The 19,475-nt window shown below is 36.6% G+C and overlaps 1 protein-coding gene across 2 annotated transcripts in view; it reads left to right on the forward strand.

Moving 5' to 3' along the window:
* ZDHHC17 (zinc finger DHHC-type palmitoyltransferase 17) overlaps nt 1-19,475 on the forward strand; it is a 97,517-nt gene that overhangs the window by 33,757 nt on the left and 44,285 nt on the right. For both annotated transcript variants that reach the window (XM_036877167.2, XM_036877166.2), the window contains exons 2-3: nt 3,598-3,701; nt 12,360-12,482. In XM_036877167.2, the coding sequence (XP_036733062.2) occupies nt 3,598-3,701; nt 12,360-12,482 (227 nt within the window). The remainder of the gene's footprint in view (nt 1-3,597; nt 3,702-12,359; nt 12,483-19,475) is intronic.

The raw sequence follows: 19,475 nt of genomic DNA on the forward strand, positions 1-19,475 counted from the left end.
GCTGACCTTAGGCCTCATTTGTTCTTTTTTTTCCAGTTTCGATAATTGTGACATTAGACCATTCATTTGGGATTGTTCTTCCTTTTTTAAATATGCCTGGATTGCTATATACTTTCCTCTTAAGACTGCTTTTGCTGTGTCCCACAGTAGTTGGGGCTTTGTGTTGTTGTTGTCATTTGTTTCCGTATATTGCTGGATCTCCATTTTAATTTGGTCATTGATCCATTGATTATTTAGGAGCATGTTGTTAAGCCTCCATGTGTTTGTGAGCCTTTTTGCTTTCTTTGTACAATTTATTTCTAGTTTTATACTTTTGTGGTCTGAAAAGTTGGTTGGTAGGATTTCAATCTTTTGGAATTTACTGAGGCTCTCTTTGTGGCCTAGTATGTGGTCTATTCTGAAGAATGTTCCATGTGTACTTGAGAAGAATGTGTATCCTGTTGCTTTTGGATGTAGAGTTCTATAGATGTCTATTGGGTCCATCTGTTCTAGTGTGTTGTTCAGCGCCTCTGTGTCCTTACTTATTTTCTGTCTGGTGGATCTGTCCTTTGGAGTGAGTGGTGTGTTGAAGTCTCCCAAAATGAATGCATTGCATTCTATTTCCTCCTTTAATTCTGTTAATATATATTTCAGATATGTTGGTGCTCCTGTATTGGGTGCATATATATTTATAATGGTTATATCCTCTTGTTAGACTGAGCCCTTTATCATTATGTAATGTCCTTCTTTGTCTCTTGTTACTTTCTTTGTTTTGAAGTCTATTTTGTCTGATACTAGTATTGCAACACTTGCTTTTTTCTTCCTGTTGTTTCCATGAATTATCTTTTTCCATCCCTTGACTTTTAATCTGTGCATGTCTTTGGGTTTGAGGTGAGTCTCTTGTAAGCAGCATATAGATGGGTCTTGCTTTTTTATCCATTCTATTACTCTGTGTCTTTTGATTGGTGCATTCAGTCCATTTACATTTAGGGTGATTATTGAAAGATATGTACTTACTGCCATTGCAGGCTTTAAGTTTGTGGTTACCAGAGGTTCAAGGTTAGCTTCTTTACTATCTTACTGTCTAACTTAACTTTCTTATTGAGCTATTATAAACACTGTCTGATGATTCTTTATTTCTCTCCCTTCTTATTCCTCCTCCTCCAGTCTTCATATGTTGGGTGTTTTGTTGTGTGCTCTTCTTTAGGAGTACTCCCATCTAGTGCAGTCCCTGTAAGATGCCCTGTAGAGGTGGTTTGTGGGAGGCAAATTCCCTCAACTTTTGCTTGTCTGGGAATTGTTTAACCCTCCTTCATATTTAAATGATATTCGTGCTGGATACAGTAGTCTTGGTTCGAGGCCCTTCTGTTTCATTGCATTAAGTATATCATGCCATTCTCTTCTGGTCTGTAGGGTTTCTGTTGAGAAGTCTGATGATAGCCTGATGGGTTTTCCTTTGTAGGTGACCTTTTTTTTCTCTCTGGCTGCCTTTAATACTCTGTCCTTGCCTTTGATCTTTGCCATTTTAATTATTATCTGTCTTGGTGTTGCCCTCCTTGGGTCCCTTGTCATGGGAGTTCTGTGTGCCTCTGTGGTCTGTGAGGCCATTTCCTCCCCTAGTTTGGGGAAGTTTTCAGCAATTATTTCTTCAAAGACACTTTCTATCCCTTTTTCTCTCTCTTCTTCTTCTGGTACCCCTATAATGTGGATATTGTTCTGTTTCGATTGTTCACACAGTTCTCTTAATATTCTTTCATTCTTGGAGATCCTTTTATCTCTCTGCATCAGCTTCTCTGCGTTCCTGTTCTCTGTTTTCTAGTCCTTTAATGGTCTCTTGCATCTCGTCCATTCTGCTTTGAAGTCCTTCCAGAGATTGTTTTATTTCTGTATTCTCCCTCCTTAGTTCTTGCATATTTCTCTGCAAGTCCATCAGCATGGTTATGACTTTTGTCTTGAAGTCTTTTTCTGGTAGATTCGTTAAATCTGTCTCCCCAGATTCCTTTTCAGGGGAAAATGTAGAAGATGTCTAGATCAAATTTTTTTGCCTTTTCATGTTGATAGGTGCAGTGTTATGGTATTGACTCGTCTGTCAGCTGGGAGAGCCAAGACTCTTTCCACTTGTTTCTGGCCTTTCTTTACTGGGACAACGGCGACCCCTAGCAGGTTGTGTTGGGCAATTGCGTGTAGACTGGGTCTCTGTATCTTGCCCGGCTGCTATGGAGGAAGCTCCCTTGCTGTGGGCATGGCCAGCCTCAGGCTGCTGCCCTGCTATGGTGGGGCCCTGGAGGGGGAATGGACAGGGGACTGTTTGGCTGTTTACCGCCGTGAGGGGTCTCAGAGCTGTTGCCCAGGGAGTTAGTGCGCCCGGAGTTCCCTGGTATTCCCAGCTGCTAGGCTAAGTGTCCCCGGATGCTTCCGTCCAGTTGTGGGGTCCCTGTCCCTTTAAGACTTTCAAAAAGCACTCGCTTTTCTTTTTCCCAGGGGTGCCAGCAGCGGGAACCTGCTCACAGGTCTTACAGTCCTGTTTCCCTAATTTCCAGCACCCCACCCACGTATGCACTGTGTCTGCGCTCTGGTGCAGATGGCTAGGGCTGGGTATTTAGCAGTTCTGGGCTCCCTCTCCCTCCCCGCTCCGACTCCTCTCCTTCTGCCAGGAGCTGGGGTGAGGGGTGCTCGGTTCTCGCTAGGCCGGGGCTTGTATCTTACTCCCCTTGCCAGGCGCTGGGTTCTCACTGGTGTGTATGTAGTCTGGCTGTTGTCCTGTGTCTTCTGGTCTCTGTTTTAGGGATAGTTGTATTTGTTGTATTTTCAAAAATATATATGTTTTTGGGAGGAGATTCCCACTGTCCTACTCATGCCGCCATCTTGGCTCCACACCTCTCCATTCCAGATGTCAGTTTTCCTCTTCACAAAAGAAACAATTGTATCTTAATGCTGTATTATATTGAGGAAGTTGACTATACATATGCAAAGTTTGTGTTTTAAATAGAAAATTGCACACAACATATACGCTTTGAATGGATGTAATATTCTAAAAAACTGTTCCTTAAATTTTTATGTAAAACGTTTCTTTAAGGTTGTTGACATTTTTAGAACTATTCAAGTGGAATCACATTTTATCTGAGCTGTTTCATTCTTTATTCACCTAATGGTAGCTGCTTAGGCACTCAGAATGAAGGAGTATGAGAAAAGGTAATATCTGATGATAATAGAATAATAATATTCCTGGGTTCCTTTCTTTAGGAGCTTAGAGTTTATTTGGCATGTGATTAGGTTTTAAAGTAGAGTGTTAGAGCAGGGGTTATGGTGGAATAATAGAAATACTGGTTTGAGAGAATGAGAGTTGGTTTGATGAAGAAGAGAGTTCTGTGGAGCTAAAGATGTATTTCAGTTATTAATTTGTCATTAATTTCTAGTCTTGCAGCTTTTCTGTTTTAAAAATGTGTCCAAGGGTAGATCTATTTGAGCATATTTTTTTTCTAAAGAATACAGACTTCAGAATAAGGTAAAAATCATTAAATGAACATTCTTCAGACAGCAGAAAAGCAGGGTAAAATATTGAAATGTTTTCTGTACTTCTCTCAATTCATGTTTCTGTGTGATTTTTCTCTTTAACAGGAAATCAAACCTCAAAGCCATTATAACCATGGATATGGTGAACCTCTTGGGCGGAAAACTCATATTGATGATTATAGCACATGGGACATAGTGAAGGCTACTCAGTAAGTTTTTGTGGCAGTTTTCTTCTTTGTAATCTGTATTTTTTCTTTATTTCTTTCAGTTGCTTTTTTCTTTTAATTTTTTTATTTTGGTGACATTGATATAAAATCACATGGATAACATTGTCGTTACCAGATTCCCCCCATTATCAAGTCCCCACCACATATCCCATTACAGTCACTGTCCATCAGCGTAGTAAGGTGCTATAGAATCACTACTTGTCTTCTCTGTGTTATACTGCCTTCCCCGTATTTCACCCCGCCACTACATTATGTATGCTAATTGTGATACCCCTTTTTCCCCATTATCGCTCCCTTCCCACCCATCCCCTACACCCCAGTCTCTTTTCCTTTGGTAACTGTTAGTCCATTCTTGGGTTCTGTGAGTCTGCTGCTGTTTTGTTCCTTCAGTTTTTGCTTTGTTCTTATACTCCACATATGAGTGAAATCATTTGGTACTTGTCTTTGTCCACCTGGCTTATTTCACTGAGCATAACACCCTCTAGCTCCATCCATGTTGTTGCAAATGGTAGGATTTGTTTTCTTCTTATGGCTGAATGATATTCCATTGTGTATATATACCACATCTTCTATATCCATTCATCTACTGATGGACACTTAGGTTGCTTCCATTTCTTGTGTATTGTAAATAATGCTGTGATAAACATAAGGGTGCATATGTCTTTTTCAAACTGGGCTGCTGCATTCTTAGGGTAAATTCCTAGGAGTGGAATTCCTGGGTCAAATGGTATTTCTATTTTTAGTTTTTTGAGGAACCTCCATACTGCTTTCCACAATGGTTGAACTAGTTTACATTCCCACCAGCAATGTAGGAGGGATTTCTCTGCATCCTTGCCGGCATTTGTTGCTTGTCTTTTAGATGTTGGCCATCCTAACTGGTGTGAGGTGATATCTCATTGTGGTTTTTATTTGCATTTCCCTGATAATTCGTGATGTGGAGCATCTTTTCATGTGTCTGTTGGCCATCTGAATTTCTTCTTTGGAGAAGTGTCTGTTCATATCCTCTGCCCATATTTTAAGAAGGTTATTTGCTTTTTGGGTGTTGAGGCATGTGAGTTCTTTATATATTTTGGATGTTAACCCCTTGTCAGGTATGTCATTTACTACTAATATGTTCTCCCACACTGTAGAATGCCTTTTTGTTCTGCTGATGGTGTCCTTTGCTGTGCAGAAGCTTTTTAGCATGATGTAGTCCCATTTGGTCTTCAATTGTTTTTTAAATAGAGAGCTTATATGTCTCTGAAACTCTGCATACAAGAGGATAGAGATTTCCATGTACTTGGGAGAAATGCAAGCCTCTTTCACTGGTGCTGACTGAGAATTTTGCATGTACAAAGCCAAAAGGAATCTAGTCTTTACTCTGTAAATGCTTAATGACTCCAGAGAAACATTAAAATTTTAGGTAGCAACAGGATGTGTTTATCACTATAGGACACCTTATGTCATTGAGAAAATCTCTGCCCAAGCTCTGATTCTTTTCAGGCATTCCCTTCACTTTCACTGTTGAGTTCTGGTAGACCTTAGAAAAGTTTTTGCTTTGCAATTGCCTGACACCTGAGGCTGGGCCAAAGCCTGTTACTCATCTTCATCTAGATTTTTATTACCCATGCTTTGTCTCTTCTTCATGCTGGGCCACAGTTGACTTTAAAGGTGATTTTGGATGAAAAGAGATATGACCTCTCACGCCACCATCTTTAATCTCTCCCTGCAATCTGTATTTTAAGTGAAATATGAATATGTGTATCTCTGTCTCTTTTGGTATTCTGTATTTGGGTAAGCATTGCTCAGATAATTTCCTTTAGTTCTTTAGATAAGTTTTTTTAAAGCTTTGTTTGAATTTAAAATTGTTGATTTAGAGTCTTTTTGTAGTTAAGTCCAATGTCTGAGATTCCTCAAGGACAGTTCTATCATTGTCCCTCCCCCCACCTCCCATTCCTTTGCATGTCTTTGAGTTTTTTTATTCCTTTTTATTCCTTTGCATGTCTTAGAGTTTTTTTGGAAAACTGACTCAAATAATGTAATATGACAGTTTTGGATATTAGGTTCTCCTGGGGTTTGTTGCTTGTGACATAAATTCTGTAAAGCATTTCTTTATTGTGTGTGGCCACTGGAAGTTTCTACTCAGTTAGTGGTCAACTAATGATTGTACAGATTCTTCTTAAATCCTTAGAACTAGTGAGTCTTAATTTTTGTTGAATGACTCTTTGTGCATGTTGGGACATTCAACCCTCAGCCAGGCAGCTTAAAACTTAACCTTAGCCTTTTTTCATTTTCTGCTTGCACAGAACCTCAAGGTTAATCAGAAGTAGGAGCTTAGGACGTCCTCAGGCCTTTGTTGAACATTTGTGTACAACCTTATGCTTGTGCATGTCCTTCTAGATTCCCAGGATATCCAGCTTTTCAGAACCCCTATGCATATATCATTCCTCAGCTTTTGCTTTCAAGCTTTTTGATTTGTCTGTTGTTTGCCCCAACTGTTACCTGTCTTCTCAAGCAATTGATGTGAAAATGTCTACCCCACCAGCCCCTGGAGAAGCTTTAATGATGGTTGAGTTTCAGTACATATGCCTTTCAGGTGGACCCTTCCAGGGAACACCAGACAGGTCAGACAACGACTCCTCCTTGGAATGAGGCTTTGAAAGAACTCTCTCCCTGTTCTGCTCACTCTGGCACCAGTAACAGGAATACAAACTTATGTTTCAAGGCTGCTGGGGAGCAGATGATAGGACTAATGATGTGTTAAAATACCTCAAAGTTTGCTGTTCTTATTGAAATTTATCATTTTTTTCATGCCTAAATGTTCCTTTGATTGCTGAAAGCCTTTTGTTAATTTCCAGAGTTCTGAAAAAGTTGATTCTGACTACTTCTTGCCAGGTTTTTCATTACTTTTGTGAAGAGGCAAACATTTGGAATTTCTTAGTCTACTGTTGTCACCCTACTTTCTTGCATGTTACATAAGGCCAAAAATCAAAGCACATGGTGCCATCTGTATTTAGAAACAAATTTTACTGCTCTGCATTTATTTTTCCTTTTGAGACTTTGCTCCTTTTAATATCTTCTTTCTCCTTTGTGATTACTTTCTCTCAACCTAGTGCATTATTTCCATCAGCAAATATATTCTAGCATCTTTCATGTTAAGAAAAAACAGCCACTTTTCTATTCATACCTCACATACTCTTCTAACTGTCCCATTTCTTGAGCAGTATGTATGTTCTGTCTATAATTTCTACCTTTAAAAACATTTTTAAAATTGTAAAAAATTTCAATCCTACGGGAAAGTATGAGAATATAACTATTAAACAGGTGCTAACTTTTTGCTCTTTCCCAAGGAAACCTTTCTTCAAATTGCTGTGAATCATTCTCATGAACATGCACTTTTCAACAAGCAATCTATAAACCAAATATGCTATTGTGATGTATGCTTAAATGTATATATAGACTGAATTGTAATTTACATAAAGTTTTGCTGCTTGCTTAAAAAAATATAGCTTTTGTGATTTTCAGGATTGATAGATAAAGATCTAATTAATATATTCCGTTTAACTGCTTTGCAGTGTTCTGTCATTCTTGACTGAGTGACACTTGAAATTGTTACAAACAGTGATCAGTGGATCCCCTTCTGCCTGTTTTCTCTTGTGCATAAATAATAGTTCTAGGGTAGACAACTCAAGTGGAATTTCTGGCTTGTTCAGTATGTTCTTTTTTAACTTTACTGATTATTGCCAAGTTGATTTAAAGTGGCCTTGCCAGTTTATACTTCCATCTGCAGGAAATGAGTTCTTTTTTCATTACATTCAAGCTAAGTCCTAGTTTTGTCACACTGATAAATGTCAGTTTAATGGTTGTGAAATGGTTTTCCTCTGTTTTGATTGGTCTTTCTCTGTAAATAATTTTGAATATTTCCTACATTTATTGGCCTTTTGGGTTTCTTCCTGTGTGGATTGACATTTAAATGCTCTACCCATTTTGGATTTTGTTTTGTTAATTGATTGGTAATAGTTCTTCAGGGAAATGCAAATCAAAATCACAATGAAATGTCACTTCAAACCCGTCAAAGTGGCTAATATCAGCAAGATGTATAACAGTGTTGGGGAGGATTTGCAGTAAAAGGAATCCTTGTACATTGCTGGTAGGAAGGTAGATTGGTACAGCCACTATGGAAAGCAGTATGGAGGTGTCTCAAACAACTAAAAAAAATCACTAATTTGAAAAGATATATATATTCCTATGTGTACTGCAGTATTATTTAACAGTAGTCAAAATATGGAAGCAACTTGTGTCCATCGATAAATGAATGGATAAGGAGGTGCTGTACATATCTACAACAGAATATTACTCAGCCATAAAAAAAATGCTATCTTGCCATTTTTGACAGCATGGATGGACCTAGAGGTATTACGCTAAGTGAGATAAGTCAGACAGAGAAACACAAATACCATATAATTTCACTTTCATATGCAATCTAAAACACAGAACAAATGAACAAACAAAACAAAAATAGACTCATAACACAGAGAACAGACTGGTGATTGCCAGAAGGGAGGTGGGTAGAAGGATGGGTGAAGTAGGTGAAGGGGGAGAAAGAAGTTAGTCAGAATATTTGATGTTTTGATCTGGGTGATAGTTACATGAATGTATATACATGTCAAAATTCATTTGGGGTATACACTTAAGATTTGTGCATTTTATTGTATATACCTCAATAATAAATAAAAAAGTTCTGTAAAAGGTAGAAAATAACTTGTATCATCTTAAATCATATTGATAATTATTTTCCTGAATTAATTAATTGAACTATTTATAAACTTTTTATACCACGAGTATGCATGTACTTATAATATGTGCATCTTACAGGGTATACAACCCATAGTGTATTTCAGTTGTTGGATGAAAACAAATAAAAGCTTATCATTAAAAAAAAATCTTAATGTATTTTGATGGAGTCCACAGTGAAGGCAGTGGGATCTGTGTCCATTTAATCACCTCCTGAAGTCCTATCTACCTCTCTCCTAGCCTTTACCCATGCCCCAGTCAGGCTGTTCATGATTTAGTACTCTTCTCCATTGTGTCCACACATACTACTTTGCTGCAACAATGTGCTGGAACTTCTTCTCTGGAAACCTGTATTACCATAAAGGCTCACTCATCTGTGGGTGATTGTCTAAGACAGTGTTTTCTGGGACTCCCAGACTGCAGTTGAAAGGGGCTGCAGCTAGATCATAGGCCACTGCAAGGTGCAGAGCTGGAACTGAGGTCTGTATGCCTATTACCCAGTGCACACATGGGCCAGACTCCTCTCAGCTCCCTTGGCATATGGTGCTGGATCCTGCAGCTCCCACAGAGGCATATTGTCTGTGGATAGATGCAGTTATTGTTGTTGGAAGGGGGACAAAACGTTGGATGTCTTACTCTGCTACAATGTTGACATCACTCTGTGGTCCATTTCTAAATATTCTTTTCTCTTCAATTTGTTTAATTTTGTATAGTACATTTTTTTTAAAAACTTTTTTAAAAAATTAAAGTATCATTGATACACAATCTTAATGAAGGTTTCACATGAACAACATTCATTGTTCTTCAACATTCATCCATGTTATCAAGTCTCCCCCCCAACCCCATTGCAGTCACTGTCTATCAGCATAGTAAGATGCTGTTAAGAGTTTTTACTTGTCTTCTCCATGCTATACTGCCTTCCCCGTGCACCCCCCTACATTATGTGTACTAATCATAATACCCCTTAATCTCCTCCCTCCCCTTTGGTAACCGCTAGTCCCTTCTTGGAGTCTGTGAGTCTGCTGCTGTTTTTGTTCCTTCAGTTTTGCTTTGTTGTTATACTCCACAAATGAGTGAAATCATTTGGTACTTGTCTTTCTCCTCCTGGCTTATTTCACTGAGCGTAATACCCTCTAGCTCCATTCATATTTTTGTAAATAGTACCACATTGTTTTAATCATATCTTAAGTCTTCAAAATTGTCTCAGCTGTTTTTGGCCTTTTACTCTCACAAATTAATTTTAGGGTTCTACTTGGGAAATTTATGAGATAATCATTTGGGATTTTAATTAGAATCTTACTGAATTTGTAGATCCATTTGGGGGGAATTGTATATATTTCTTTAGGTCATATTTTAATGTCTTTAGTCAATTTTATTTACAGTGAGAGTAGTGTCAGTGTAATGGTTTCCTCATTATTTTAGATGGTTTAATATTTTATAATAATATAGAAATTTAATCTTCAGTTTATTTTATTTGGATACTTTGTTTTGATTTTTTTCTTCCTGGAAAAAAAACATAATCTCACAAAAATACAAAATTCCCTAATGGAAGAATTACAATGTATGCTACATTTACTAGGTCACAGTAATAACTTTTTGATTGACTAAGCAAAGATCTCACTGAACTTTACCATTTATCCATTTTCTCATGGTAGTTACTGCACACTAATCAGGTTTTGGTATTTTTGTAACTGTAACACATGGGTTCACACGTTAGAAAATGGTTTCCAAATTTTTTAGTGAGTTAATATGACAAGGTTTTTATTGGTGATGTATTTAAATCTTCATAAACTATATTATATAATGATGGAAACATTTCTAAACACATAGTTTTTTTTAAAAATTAAGGTATTATTGATATACTCTCTTATGAAGGTTTCACATGATAAAACAATGTGGTTACTACATTCACCCATATTATCGAGGCCCCCCACCCCATACCCCATTGCAGTCACCGTCCATCAGTGTAGTAAGATGCCACAGAGTCACTATTTGCCTTCTCTGAGCTACACTGTCTTCCCCGTGATGAACCCCCACACACCCTGTGCACCAATCATGATACCCCACAATCCCCTTCTCCCTCCCTCCCCACTGACCCTCCCCTATCCCTCACCTTTGGTAACCACTAGCTCCTTCTTGGAGTCTGTGAGTCTGCTGCTGTTTTGTTCCTTCAGTTTTGCTTCGCCAAACACATAGTTAAAAAAAAAAATTCTCCTTATAGCAGGTGTTCTCTGAAATAAAAGTGGTTACTTTCTCGCTGTCTAAAATACCTCTTTGTCTTGAAGGGGAACAGATTAAATGTCTTTTACCCTTAAGAATACATGACTGATAGCATACTATCCACAGTCATTTGCCGGCAGCTGCCTGCCCCACCTGCAAGCCAGTAAATTTGAAACACTTGTTTTTTTTGTTAAAGGGAAAAAGGGTACTTAATTTTAAGTGTGAGAATAACCAGTGATTCTCTGTATGGTTAAAAACGTCTTCATGGTCACTCACCGTCTCATTGAAAGCATGAGGTAGATTATGCTCTCTAAGGTTACGTGCCTAGTTCATTTAACTTGGGTGCATGTAAACAATTTTCTGAAAAAGAGCAAGAGAACTGAAGGTGCCACTGTCACCCCCTATGAAATGTGGAGCTTTTGCTCTCCCCTTAGGTTGATTACGTGTGCGTGTGTGTGTCAGTGTACACATGCAGTACAGAGCCAGTGAGGGCAGCAAGGCTGGATGAAATACTATTGAAGCTTTATTTTCTTCTCTGTTAGCTAAGACCTAATATTTGCTTCTAGTATCTCCTTATCGTGCCTCCCCCACCTGGCCTCACCTTCTGGTGCGCCTTCCCTGTTTTGAGGAACACTCTGATTAAGGAAGTACAAATACATTTGACCCTTGAACAGCTCGGGGTTTAGGGGTGCTGATGAATGCAGTTGAAAACCCATGAATAACTTTTGACTCCCTCAAAACTTAACTACCAATTAGTGTACTGTTGACCAGGAATCTTATACTGATAACATAAACAGTAAACTAACTTCTATTTTTTATATTACATGTATTTTATTTTATACTGTATTCTTAAAGTAAGCTAGAGAAAAGGAAATGTTTTTTTCAAATTGTCACAATTCTCTGAAATTTTTTCAGTATATTTATTGAAAAAATTCCATGTTGTAAGTGAACTTATGCTGTTCAAACCCGTTTTCAAGGGTCAGCTATATAAAGCTCATTTAAGTTTGTTTTTGTGTCTCCTATTTCCAAGGACACAAGATTTTGTTGAGGAAAAAGCTGATGGTTCTTGAGGCTCCATGATGGATTCTTGGTGATTTATTGTACTGTCTTAATACTTCTGCTTGTGCTTGAAAATGTCCATAAAAAAAAGTGCTGCTACCATACAGTGACTAAAAGCAAAAAGGAAGGACAGGATCACGCTCTCCTCATGAGCCTTTCTTCATCAGATGTGAACATCTTAAGCACCCCACTTCCCATCCCACACAGCCTTTTTTATTTTCTGAGGCTTGTAAAACATTTTTTTCCTTCCTGGTGTTCTGAATCATTGATGGGCTCTTTGTTACTGCTTAATGATTTACTACTTTCTAATATAATTGCGTGTACTTTAAGAAGATGCCTTAAGTGTTTTGTCAGTAAGATAAGTGGTGATATTAATAAAAACAAGCAACTGATGGATATTTTATTGCTGGTATACTTTTAATATCTTAAGATATTACATTCTTACAGATGAGACATTTAAAACTGTAAAATGGATTAGTGTAAGCTGTAGGAATATTGATATTTTAAAAGTAACATTTTATGTTCAGAAATCCTTTTAAATTTCTTGTTAAATAGTAATAACAGTCTCATATTTTCTTTATTTTCAAGATATGGAATATATGAACGCTGCCGAGAATTGGTGGAAGCAGGTTATGACGTACGGCAACCAGACAAAGAAAATGTTACACTCCTTCACTGGGCTGCTATCAATAACAGAATAGATTTAGTCAAGTATGTGTTTTCTGTATTTTTAAGTTATTTAGCTGTTATTATTGGAAATTATAAAAAATTCTAAAATAATTTTTAAAATTCATAGGTTTTAAAGTCTATGTTATTTGTACCCTTTTCTCCTATAAAAATTGTTTTTAACAAAAAATTGTTTTAACATACATTTTAACAGAAAATCCACATTTAGTTTATTGTATTTCAGGTAATATGCTGAGTGCATTTCCACATATATTTCCTTTCATCTTAATCCTTGAAAAAACTGAAAAATAACAATTACTGCTGTCCTACTGATATGGACACTGACGTATAAAGAGGTTAAATATGCTACCAATGGCATACAGATAATAAAATTTGGAGTCTGTACTTTAACAAAGGCAGTCTAGTTTTCAGCTCACATTGTAAATGAGAATTCTGTGGGGAAAAGCTACAAAAGTAAAGAGGGGTTACAAAGATAATAGATGTGAATCACACCAGCATAAATGATGACTACATACTAAGTGTAAGTGGTTCCTGTTACTTACTGTTAATCTGCTTCAGGAAGTCTTTCTTAGTAAATCTGGTTTAGTAGTCTCTAGTTTGTTCATAGATCTTTAGATTAAGACATGAATCTGGAAACTGCTTGCAGATGTTCAGCTAGTTACAGCACACAGTGTAGAGACAAATAGGATATGCCAGGTAAAGAATTTGCCCTTGGAGTACTATAGAGAGATTAAGCAGGTAATCATGGAAGCACTGAGTTCCCTAAGTGACTTCCTCCCAGAGATTGTATATCCATTTATTTGTTCCTTATTTATCTTTCTTGTGTCTCTAACCTTCCCTCTGCCTTCAGTATGGGTCTTCCAATATCTAGTTCTATTTTTGTTCATTGCAAAATGTTACTATTTCATCTTCATTTGTGAAGAAAATTTTTACATGGTGCGGAAATGTAGGTTGGCAGTTTTTGTTTTTTACCCATTGAAAAATATCTTACTACTCTTTTCCTGGTTTCTGTTACTGTTGAGAAATCAGTCTATATATTGAGCTTTTGAAGGTTTTGTTTTGTTTTGTTTTTTTCCATCTTCTGGCTGCTTCTAAGATTTTCTCTTTGTTTTTGGTTTTCTGCAGTTTCATAAAGGTGTATCTATGTGTGGGTTTCTTTTTATTTACCCTGAATGAGATTGCAGGGATTCTTGATTCTGTAGATTGATGTTTCCATCAGATTGATGTTTCATCAGTTCTGGAAAAATCTCAGCCATTATTTCTTCACATATTGCTTGCATCCCATTCTTTTTTGCTGTCTTTCTGGAACTCCAGTTAAGCATATGTTTGCCCTTTGTTTGTATACTGTGTTGTCTCTTATCCTCTCCTCTGTGTGTCTGTCCTTTTGTCTCTGCTTCATTCTGGAAACATCTTCTGATATATCTTGCAGTTCATTTATTCTCCATGTATAATCTGCTGTTAAATATATTCAGTGTGTTTCTAGTTCTGTCTATTTTTTCAGTTCTAGAGTTTTTTTTAATCTGTTACTTTAAATCATTTGTTGCTGAAATTTTCAATATTGTCTTAATTACTTACATACTTGAACATAGTAAATATGTACTACACATTGTGTTTGAAAAACTGTTAAATAATTTGAGACCCAATAAGGAGATTTTCATATGTGTCTGCTAGGCCCAACTTTAATTTCAAGACTTTAGATTTTCTGGATCACTTAAGAGGTTGAAGACCATGCTAGAGCCAGGTTTACTTCTGGTTCTTAATTACTCCTACAGTGTGGCTTTTTGGGGTCCCAACCCTTATTTTGCTTTTGTCTGCTTAGCTTGCTTCTTCGCCAACTTCTCCATCAGCAAATTGTCTCTAGGTCAGATGGTGCCCACATGGTTTTCTGACTTCTCCCGGTTTTAACCCTCTCCTGAATCTTGTCCAGGTAAATACATTTAATCTTCTTAGGCTTTGCTCTTTAGGAAATGTTTCTTAACATTTATTAAGCTTTTTAGTTTTCTTTGATGGGAGGCTTGGTTCAAATTACCTGGCCTTCTGCAGCCTCTGTGTTTTTTAAACTAATGTTATTTTAATCAAAATAGGACATAAACAATTTGAATATCAAATAGTACTTAATGGCTTACAGTGGGACCCTTCCCCCATCTCCTGCGTTCTCTTCCCTAGAAGTAACTGTTTTCAGTACTTTAGCTTTTTTTTATGTACTTATTCTAGTACTTTATGTATTTTTTATGTTTATATTGCTACCTTTGTCTAGAAAGTTACTTTATTTACATAGTGACATCAGTTTTCTGCTTTTTCATTTGATTTATACATTTCCATGGTTTTTTTAATGGTACAGATAGAGCTGTATCATTCTTTTTAAACATTGTATAATATTCAATTACATGGATTTAATTTAATGATTTTCCTATTGATGAACATTTAGATTGATTCTTGTGTTTTCACTATTACAATGTTCATAATTATTATCTTGTTCAAATGTCATTTTGCTTATGTTCATATATGTCTGTAATTCTTCAGAGTAAAAATTAGAAGGAAGAATTTAGAATTTTAATAAAAATTGCCAACTTTTATCTTGTTACTTCTTGACTTAACGATTATTATATTTGGACTTTTCTGTTTTGGGATAGCGAGAGGTAACAGATCACCTCACCATTAATATTTCTTCTCCATCCTCTGTTAGAGTTTTAGTTAGATTACTATGCAAAGTTTGAATTGTATAATAAGTTAAATTGTATGTAAGTTCTTCCTGCTAAGATTGGTGTGTTCTATGATTATTTGTTCTTTCCTGGAGAATTTTGTTTTTTTGTCTGAAGTAACAGTGCCTTCATTTATTTTTCATTTGTTTTATTTTCTATATATTCTAACTAATTCTTCCCATACTCTTAGAACTCTAAAATGCCCCTGTAAACAAACAGGATCTAGTAATTTATTGACTCTTCTTTTGGTCGAGGAGGGAAGAGGGAATCATTCCTGGGTGTGCCCGCCCGTCTGCTCCCCCAGACAGTTCGCAGCAGGCATGGTCTGAGGCTTTCTTCTGCCATCCTTTTGGGAAACCCCTTTACCCCAGTGCTCGTCTCAGCTTCCTAGATGTCAGGTTCTTGTCCCTATTGGTTCACTCCCTGGCTTATCATCAAGCACAGTTTCTGATAGTTTTTGGAGAGAGAGGGAGTGTTTGGAAGGTATATGTTCCGAAGTTACTCTCTCTTCTGACCTCACACCTTATTTGTTTGCCTGAGCATGGATTTCTAGATGAAATATAGTTTTCTTGTAATTTAGAAGCATTACTTCATTATTTTCTTGCTTCAAGTGTTACAGTTGTGTTATATTTGATAGCATTCTGTTGGTCAAAAAATTCACATTTGCTTTGTGTTTAAAAATAAAGTCTGAAGTGAGAAATTACAGTCTTGAGTAATTACAGAATGGGTTAATAATCCCAGTGTCTGTGTATATTATATCTTCAGGTGGGTAAACTTAATTCCTCGTGATGTGTAGTCTAGCAGGTTACTTTCCTTAAACAAATATAAGATGGGTAAATGCAGTTTTTAAAAACACTGGTATTTATAGCCTCAAGATTTTTACTGTTGGGTGTGGAATTACACTGTACTTAAAAGCTGCAGCATATTCCTATTTCTTGGATGCTGTACATGACTTAGGTAGAGACAAAGACCTTTATTATTCATAGTACAGCAAATAGCTTGAGCGTCAGTCATGCTTGCATAGGACCCCTGGCTCCCTAGTCTTGTGGGAGCGGTTTGGTGTGGCCGGATGTGCAGCACAGCACACAGTGGGTTTGAGCTGCTGCTTGGTAAGTGGTGAGCAGGTTTGCCCTTCATCCCAGAGGGAAACGTTACCCCATCTCTCAAGGTTACTTTATGCAAACAGGTCTGAGAAATGGCCTTTGTGAAGAGTGGTCAGGGTCTTGTGTTCTACCTGTACCCTCAAGACATGGGAGCACAGGAGACCTGGAGAAGTGTCTCTTCTGACAGTTATGTTCCATCAGGATTATAAACTGTAAGCAGAGTAGTTACGTCACTTTCCTAGTGATACAAAGTAACTAATTTTGGAAAGAAGCAGCCTGGATTGCTTATATTACTAATGTTTTCAAGTGGAAAGTCTTTCAACTGTTTCTCAGTTTTTACCCTAATAAAATAGAAAGGGTTACCTCAGGCTCCTTTGCTTCAACAGTCTGCTGTTACCTTAAGAGTCTTCATTAACAATAGCTAATAATGCTTGTTAAGTCTCTGATTTTGGTTTGATTTCAAGTCAAGGCGTTATTAAAGAATATGGACCTTTATTTAAAAATACGGAACTTGTAATTTGCTGAGAATACACTATGGGTGTGGCTTATTCTTCTCCCTGGGAACATGTAGTTTTTTTCTTTGTCTCCAACTTTGTGAAAGTTTACGGTGTTGTGCATTGATACAGATTAGTTAATTAACTTTACACTTTATGACCAGTAAGCAGCCGCTTTTAATCTGGAAACTTGCTTTTTAGGGAAGTATTTTTGCATTGTGCCCTGCAGGGCGCCTCACTTTCATTTTCTGTTTTTTTCTTTCAGAAATTCTTACCTGTCAGATAATGGAACCAACCAGATTCATTCTTTTCTTATCTTTATTCTAATTACCTTTTATCTCTTTATCTCTTCCACTTTGGGGGAGGTTTTTTAAATTTATCTTCTAACTCTTCTCTTGAATTTCTAATTTTATCCATTGTGTTCTCAATTTTGAAGCATTCTTTATGTCTGGGTCCCCCTGCCCATCCCCTTGCTTTTAAAAAATACTTTGTTCTTACAGCATAGATATATAATCTCTTATTTTTTTGGAGGATATTAATTATAATTTTTTTTTGTATTTTATGTTTTTCTTCTCTATATATTGTCTGTTTATTTTGGTTTCCTTCCGTATTTGAAGCTTTCCTCAATTTTCTGGTTGTATTTGACCATTCCTATTTTAGAGACACGTAACAAAGCTGATTGGAAGTTGTGGCATATGAAAAGCACACAATGCTTATCTTTGTTGGAAGCTCCCAAATCTCTGTTTCTACAGGTTTTTCTCTGGATTGTTCCATTTCTCTAAGGGAAAAATCTAATCTATATGTGGCGAAGGGCCGAGTACTTATCTGGCCATAGCTGACCTGAGTAAGGGAAGGGGTCTGGAGTTGTTCCTGCTGCTTAGCATGTAAACCTTTGTTGAATTGCTGCACTTTCAGTATGGTGTCTCATATGCTCCTCTGATTTAATTCCCTGAGGCTCAGACTTCTCTGGTAAAGGTGAACTGAATATACTTTTTGGCAAATGCTGAATGGTTGACTGTTAAAATCAACATGAGCCTAAGACTAAAGCCAGAAATCACCATTATACAATGAAGTTTAGGGATGCAAGAATGAAACTGGACTATAAAAGAAGGGTTTGGATTATTACTACAATAATATTAAAAATTTGAGTAGTCACGTTTTAAGATGTGCACATAGAATACTTGTTTAGCACTGTCAGCTGCTTGATTGCTTCCATATTACTCAAATGCCTATTTGTGATGCTAAATACTTAAAACAATGAGAACGTATGTTAGAACACAAATTTTCAGCAATCTATATTGGCTTTCAACCAGTGTTCTCTTTACAGTCCAGCTTCTTACTACTTTATTTGGAGATAACAGTTGTCTTTAATCCCTTAGCCTTTCTAGGGTTTTAAAATATATTCTGGTTTGCTTCTTATTGGTGTCCCCCTCTGGAGACATTTCAGTTTTAGTTATTTGCTTTTCATTTTTGAAGTACTTGTTGGTATCTCTTGTTCACTGATGGTCCCTTCTCAAAACCTATGGATCATTAGTACCTACAAGAACATTCCCTGATAATGACCTTTTCATAATACTGCAGGGAGGCTTGAGTTTAAAAATAGGAATTCTGTGATCTTCTTAGAATTTTATAGTTTTGAGCTTAGGGTCTCAGAACTACAAAGAATAACATGTTAAAAAATACAGTACTTCTCTTCCAGGAGCTTACAATGACAGTTGATAAAAGCTATTCTTTTATAGCATGCAGAAAAAAAAGTTGGCCTATCCTTGTGGAAAAAAAATTATACTTTAGAACCAGTTTGGAAATGACTCATTGCCATAGCCCTAGCAAGGATTTAAAATGTAAGTAGCTACAACTCTCAGGAATATATGTTGAATATAGAGAAGATAATAAAATTGCTTTAAAAAAAACATAGAATTTTTAAGAAAATATTTGCTATCAAAGCTTTTCTTTACTGAGCTATTTATACTTCTTTTTGAACTAAAAGAACCATTTTCAACTGTTATATCATGTCTACCTTATAAAACAATTTAGGAATACTTAAATGTTTATGTTCCAATTATTACCTGATATTTGGACTGGAATTATTTTAATCTGGAAGTATTTTATTAAGTTACTTCAAACTATTTTACGTGACAGTATGGAGCTGGGCCCTTCATTGCATAATGCTTTAAAAATACCAATTTAACAAATATTTATATGAAGCAGAGAATTTCTAAATTAAGCATGTAAATGTTTAGAACTATATATATTAAGAGTGAATTCAGTAGTGCTCTAAAGCAGTAATCAGAAGAGTTTAAGATCCTCAGTAATACACATCTGCCAAGCATTGCACATCAGATACCTTGAAATCATTTCTGTTCAGGATTCATTACATTGATCAGCCTCAAAGAAAGCATTGTTAAGCAGCTTGAGTCCTGTTCATTTCAGAGGATCTTAACGATATGATGACATTGGCATACTAAGCAATGCGGTTGCTCTTCTGTTGAAAAGCAACACAGCTTTAAAGGCATTAACAAATAAGGCATCATGAAGAACCTTTATATTATACTTTACAGTTCATAAAATTCTTGTATGTATATTGTTTGATTTAATCCACAGTAATTTCAAACTGATCTTCTGCCCATGGTAGACCAAGTGTGTGGCCTATTCTGTAACTGTTTAGTTGTGAGATTCTATCTGCTGTGGCTATCTGATCCAGATCTTTGTGGTTCTCTG

Source organism: Manis pentadactyla, chromosome 10, assembly GCF_030020395.1.
Source record: "Manis pentadactyla isolate mManPen7 chromosome 10, mManPen7.hap1, whole genome shotgun sequence".
NCBI lineage: Eukaryota > Metazoa > Chordata > Mammalia > Pholidota > Manidae > Manis > Manis pentadactyla.